At 35.4% G+C, this 6,753-nt stretch overlaps 1 protein-coding gene across 3 annotated transcripts in view; it reads right to left on the reverse strand.

The window, feature by feature from the left end:
* Positions 1 to 5,332, reverse strand: part of SLC15A5 (solute carrier family 15 member 5) — a 31,867-nt gene extending 26,535 nt beyond the window's left edge. For all 3 annotated transcript variants that reach the window (XM_035315441.1, XM_035315440.1, XM_035315442.1), the window contains exons 1-4: positions 5,180 to 5,332; positions 4,822 to 4,874; positions 3,005 to 3,441; positions 1,095 to 1,320 (exon numbers count right to left, since the gene is read on the reverse strand). In XM_035315441.1, coding sequence (XP_035171332.1) covers positions 1,095 to 1,320; positions 3,005 to 3,374 — 596 coding nt within the window. In that variant the 5' untranslated portion in view covers positions 3,375 to 3,441; positions 4,822 to 4,874; positions 5,180 to 5,332. The remainder of the gene's footprint in view (positions 1 to 1,094; positions 1,321 to 3,004; positions 3,442 to 4,821; positions 4,875 to 5,179) is intronic.
* Positions 5,333 to 6,753: the final 1,421 nt, after the last annotated feature.

A 6,753-nucleotide genomic window follows, 5' to 3' on the forward strand; every position in this document is an offset into this window, starting at 1 on the left:
ACAGTCTCATCCACCTTTGGTAAAGCTGCTTTATTCATTCAGGTTTGAATTTAATTCAAAAACTCTGATATTAACATAATTGGAGGAAAAAAGCATAGCCAGGAGAGCCATTCCCAAAGGAAGAGAGATCTGATTCATGATCTTCACTGATTCCTCAGCATTATATTGTCAATAAGCAAATGTGCAGTTTTGATTTTAAAAGTATGCATGCATAGGGAAGGGAAAGAAAAGGGGGCAGTTTAAAGCTTGCTTCACCCTGCCATGAAGCAGGAATCCAGAAGTTCCCACTGATACTTCTTTGATCCTCATTCCACAGTTTAATCAGAAAGTAAAGGTGAATGTTTAGTGCTACTAAAGTGGTAAATAAATGAAAATATATGACCAAAAGTGATCCCTCTTACACACAGATGAATAGTTAATTTGAAACTAAAAAACTGTTGTTTTTTTTTTTTTTTAGGAAGCATTTTACCTCCCAGAAATTTTTCTCAAAGTTTTCCTGAAAAAATATGAAATACTCTAAATGAAACACAAATGTCAAATAGTTCATCTCATGCTAAATCTTCACAGTGGCCAAGCTGAAACAACACAGCAAATCCTTACCACTGATTTTAGTGGTTAGAGGCAACTAACAATGCTTAGTGCCAATAAACCAAACTACTGCTGTCATTTCTAAAAAATCATTCTGATGCAAACTTTAATGTATTATTGAATTTTGCCATCGTCAGTGAGTAATAGCAAAATATCCTCAAGGTATAGACATGTTAAAGGTAGAACATTGCTTTCCATTTGGTTTCCTAACAGCAGCTAGGTTATCAAGTCTGAATATTTGGGCAAATCAATTCATCTTAATTCCAAATGAAGATTTCTGATAGAGGCCAAAATAGATTATCACCTTTAGCAAAATAAGAACTATAACAAAAGCTTTTTACAGAAATTCTTGGAAATTATTCCAAAATCTAAGGTTTTTGCAGTTTAAACAGAAATCCCAAAACAAAACCTACCATCTTGGAATCTGTCTTGTAAGTCTGAAAGTAAATTTCAAAGCAATGCTGTATTATCCTCTACAGATATTTAGCTAATATTTAGTTACTAACCAGTTGAAAAAAGAAAGAAGTTCCTTTGGTCCACAGTCCTCAAGGTTGTATGCACTTAATGGACAAACTATAGCTCTTATGCCTCCTATTCCCAGGCTAGCTGTGAGTAGTGCAAAGTAGAATACTATTTTCTGCTCTTTTTTTGTTAGCGTATGAAGAAGAATGTGTCGTCTGTCAATGTAAATGTCTTCAAATGGGAAAGCCACAACAGGTAGCAGGGCTGTGCCTGGAATGGGAAGAAATTATTTAAAATAGATTAAAATCAGACTGATAAGTTAGAATTTTTAATCAATTATGTTGGTTGAAAAGACATGGAAAAAAAACAGACAACAGATGAGTACGAAGAGAAAGGGTCTTATTCCCATACAGATCTAGAACCTTTCTGGGTATCACTAAATATAGAAAGGCAAGATGACTAAGGGCCTCTGAGAAAGCACTTTTCTGCCCCAGGTGCTTGTAAGGATTCAGGTCCTTCAATCAGCTGAAGAGTTCACTCTGGAAATGCAGCTCTTCACATTGTGCTTTCTCCATTGCCTGCGTGTAGAGGGCAGTAGCTCTCCACTTGGCAGAAGGGACCAGGTGAGGCATGTAATTTGCCTGACAAAAAAATGAACAGCCAAAGAACCCCTCATTATGGAACAAAAGTCTGTTTTGTATCTTCTTTAAACCCAGAATTTTAATGAGAACTATAATTTAAAAAACAAATTCTCAAAGTCATCTACAGATTCTCTGAGTTTTAATTGGAGGCTAAATTCAAAATACAGCAATGTGCAAACACCACCAATGTTAGTGAGACTAAGACTATGACTGTGCATCAAACAGATCAGAAATATATAATGGTCTATCAAAAAAAATTTCATCAAAAGTTCAGTTTAACCATCAGCCCAAAACCATCAAATTCTGTCAGTGTCGCTGGTCTCCTACTTTAAGATGTGTATTGAAAGGACAAATTACAGAAGACTTCAACCCAGAAGCCCATGGGAAAAAAAAAAAAAAGGAACATAATAGCAGTCATTTTTCCAGGCTGCTTACACAATGTTTTTTCAGTCAACTCAAGGGCATTTGGGAATTTGAGAAACTAGAGAAGATGATTTCAGGAATGATGTTTTTCCCTTAGTTTGTTGCATGTCTAAACATCATCATGGCTGGCTATTGCAGAAGTCACACCTGCTAATCCTCAACAATTGGTGCAAGTAAGAAGAATTTCTATCTGCTCAGTTTATCCCAACAGAGCAACCACCAGCTCTGAAATGCACTAATTGCTACAGAAGAGTCATACTTTTGAGCAGTGCTCTTATACAAAAGATCTTCAGAAAAACAGGTGGGGAAGATTCAGAATATGCTATCAGAAATCAGGCTCTCAATATAGGTATGAGGCTATAGCCTCTGTACTCACAGCAATGTTTGTTTATACTGATGTGTACTTAAATATATCTTTCCCACTGGTCCAACTAAAATAGTCACATACTTTTACATATAATAAAAATCTTGGTACCAACAGCTGAGATCTCAGTTGGGATTGGGATTCCAATCTCTCTCTCAAACTGACTAAAGTCTCCCATTTGCCCCCAAACACTAGTAGCAATGTATGCTTGTTAATGTGACCAGTTTTAAGAAAGAGATGAGCATCTCTGCTCTGAACTGGCTTAGCTATTCAGAGGAGTAAAGTTCATGTGCCAGCTGTCCATAAGCCATATATGCAAATGTTTTAGTCTTTTTCAAAGTACTGCCTTACAAAATGACATACACAAAAAGCTACAAGACATTTTGTAGAGGAAAAATGAAGTAATTAGCTATTAGTGAAGTTGGCCACAAGAGAGAGAAAATTATTAAATTTCAAACAGTGTTCAGCAATGTATTTCTGTAATACAATTATTAAAACATTAAATAGTCACCAGGCTGTCACCTACCTAGGAAGTGTAGAAACATGCAGATGCACACAAGCTTGGTCCTTCCCACAAGGCATTCGGCAAGCCAGCCAACCAGTACTGGCGTCAACATGGAGGTGCCTACGAAGCACATATTGACAATAGCTGCCTGGTAGTTACGATAGCCAAGTCTGACAGTGCAAAAGAGGATCATGTTGCAGACAATGCCAAAGAATGTGAATCTCTCACACAGCTCCACCAGCAGCACACAAATGGCCTCTTGGAGTTTCTTCTCAGGCTGAGACATGTTTCCAGCATGGTTGCATCTACTGGGTGTCAGTCTTTGCTCCTTGTCAGCAACGTCATCCCAAAGCTGCTTCTCTTGAACCTCTCTGCTGTCTGCACCAGACATGCTTGACTTTTTCAGGTTGGACTGAATAGGGCAGCTTAAGTTGCAGGTATACTTCTGTTCTCCTCCACTGCAATTAGCAAACTGTTAAGGCTCTCGCTTTGAATTCCACACTTCACCGCTACAATTTCTTAGGGCACCTGTCACATTTGTGACATTACATATAGGATCAAAGTGCATTACATAAATAAGTGTTCTCTATCAACATTTCAACTTGTACATTTAGCAAAATTCAGGTATTCAATCCATTTATTTAATTAATGAAAAAGATTTTTTCCCCAAAATAATATTACCTGTTAAATTACGTGAATCCAATACAATATCTGCAACTCTATACATATGTTAAAGATAAAGGTCTAAATACATGGGAAAGCTAACATTTCAGTGGAATTCAAATAATAGATCAAGAAAATAATTTGGATAAAATAAGATGGTGTTTTAATTAGACAACAAACGAAAAAGCAAGCACTTTTTTTTTTTTTTTAATGTTAACAATATCTAATCTATTACATTTGTTATATTTGGTTGAAATTCAGATAAGAAAGTTAATTGTAAAAATAAGTAATGCCACTACATTTAAATTAGAAAAGCAAGTTTTAAAAGAAAATAAGTTAAATACATTACCAAAGAAAAAAAGCAATCTGAAAGTAACCTAAACCAAAACTATTTCTCTAACCAGATATTGTGCTACAATGCATCATACGGGACAGAAGCATAAACAATACACTCTCTCAACAAAAAGCAATCACCAGCTTGAATGGAAATTAGAAAGAGCCAAAGTTATAGTGCTTTTTAATGCTTCTGTGGATAATACTTTATCTACAGAGCAGTTTGCAGATTTCCCAGATCACTTTTTCCTTTTTATAGAGTTCATTGAGATCACTAACATTTCTTCAAAATACTCCCAAATATGAATGAGAAGTATTTTGCATCTATTTTGCACAAACAGATGTATACAAGGCAGTGGTAAATCAGGCCTGCTTCTCTAAATAGAGCTCTCAACACCCCTGATGGCACTTTTCGAAACATCATCTCTGCTGCTTTTTCCCACCCATCTATATAACTACTCATGTTTTACATCCTCAGATCTATTAGGACTCCTACATCCCAAAATAGATGCATAATAGTCAGTATGGATAAAGACATATTCCAAGATTACCTCCAAAAAACTCTCAGAATGTTGCTGTCAAGTTCTGGATTACTTCTCTAGCTTGTTTCTAAAGCAAATGCAAAAAGTTGAAGTTCTGAAACCTAGGTTCAAGTAGCAAAAGACTACTCCCTAAAATAATTCCAAAAATTATATATTTTTAAACTAATAAAAGTCTAAAGCAAGAACTCAGACAGCAAATAATTTTATTTTATTTTTTCCTCCCCTCTCCAGAGATGTCCGGTTGGGGATGAAAATGGCTGTAGCTCGTAACACAGCCAAAAACTACTTCTGTCTTCTCACCTGTAGAAGATGATGTGATCATCATTTAGACCAACCAAGCAGAGAAATCCAACCTAAAAATCACTTGTAACTCAGTTTAGTTTCTCCATCAAAGCCTAGTGAAGCAAACTCTAAATCCAAATACAAGTGACAATAACATTTTGACTAAGAAGCAGATAGATATTTTATTTTTGCATGAAGCTACTCTTATCTAACTGTTCATGAAGAAAATGTTTTATTTTATAAAAAGAAAATATGACTATATTTTAGAATCAGAGAGAAAGAATTAGGATAACTATACTCTTACACCTATAGATATTTTAATATTAAATAGTCTGTTTTCCTACAAAATAGTTTTCTTTAGAAGTGTAAAGCTTACCTGTTCTCATTGGTGTCAGTTATTCAAAGTGAATCTTATCATGGGAACCCCCAGAGACAACAGAGTTACTGGCTAGGATGACTGTATCCTAGTTCTCGTGGTTTCATTTACTCTAATTTTGGATATCAAACAAAAGAAAAGAAATAATTGGTTGACCCTTATAAATGCCATAGAAAGGAGGAGTTGGGTGATTTTCATTGTTGTTTAGTTTGAATTGCCTTTGCATGTGGCTGTTATAGGTGTGGTGGTGATGTCAGTCACAGATCACAATCAATAAATTAGTTAACGTCCTCAGCACTAAGACCATATACTATTAGAACAATGTGATCTTTCTTGATTTATTTATTTAATCACTTTTGCAGCAGCTATAGGTCATCTAATTCCTTGATGTGGTTTTAATTGAGTTTTAGTTTAATCACCTGGCAATCACTTGTCCTTAATAAAAGATGCAGTAGGACTACATAAAGTAAAAATTTAAAAAAATAGATTCAACTTCCAATATGAACTTTAAAAAAAATAATAATAACAAAAAACTGTTGGTGTCACTTTGGCCAATATCCTGTTTATTATATCCTATTTCTCAGAGGGATAATGAAACTTTTTCTACTTAAAATCTTACCTTGGACAACCACTTCACAGATTTTTGCACTGCCTGTCACTGCAGTCTCGGAGGACTACTGCACAGATAGCCATAAGTCAGTAGTGGGATGAACAGGAACCAATTCCAGGATATGATAGTGTTTGTCTGGGAGTTCACAGCATCTGAAATCTGGATCTGATGCTTCTGAAGAACTTTGTGAGCATCAGAAAAAATGTGGGCTAATATTTGCCTGAATATTTGCTTGACTACATACTAGAAGAACAAATGCACACAAAACTCAAGTGCTCTGTCAACAATGTAAAAGGTCAATTAAGAAACTAAAGTGCAGTCATGAGGAGGTTGAGAAAGTTCATTTGTGAAATCTGTTAGATTAACAAATCTACTCTAATAAAACTGTTTTGTATATCATGAAGATGTATTACATGTTGTAAAAGTACTCCTTGAAGGCTGAAAAATACCATCTATGAAGTAACCAGTTATTAAGATTTTTGATCATATGAGGAATTCTCTGGGGAGTTCTGCAACTATAGTATCACATCACACTTGGATAACTTTATTCTCCGCTTAGTAATCATTCTTGCAAAACTTTCCACACTTTAATTAGATGCAGCTTGGAACACAAGCCCAGTTCTGCCTTGCTGCAAGAGAGATGTAACTCCTACTGTCTTGTTCCATGGCAACTTTTGTCTGTAAAAGTGCAAGACCAGCGTGAGAAATTTTATTTATGGAAAGGCTATGTTTTAAGAAGTATATTTGTTTATTTTTCCTTTTGTAGTCATAATTAAATAGGATGTAGGAAAGATATTTTTCTTTGTTCTGCCAGAAGGTAACACCCCAAGAAAGTAAATTGAACCTTTCTCTCAGGAATGCGTAGGAGTGCAGAAATCTTTCTCGTTGTTGTTGCAAAAAGCTTACTGTTCTCTGCTTGTTCTACGAAAGAGTGATGCAGCCATTTCTCCATGAGTCCTACATC

The sequence above is a fragment of the Oxyura jamaicensis genome, chromosome 1 (genome assembly GCF_011077185.1).
Source record: "Oxyura jamaicensis isolate SHBP4307 breed ruddy duck chromosome 1, BPBGC_Ojam_1.0, whole genome shotgun sequence".
NCBI lineage: Eukaryota > Metazoa > Chordata > Aves > Anseriformes > Anatidae > Oxyura > Oxyura jamaicensis.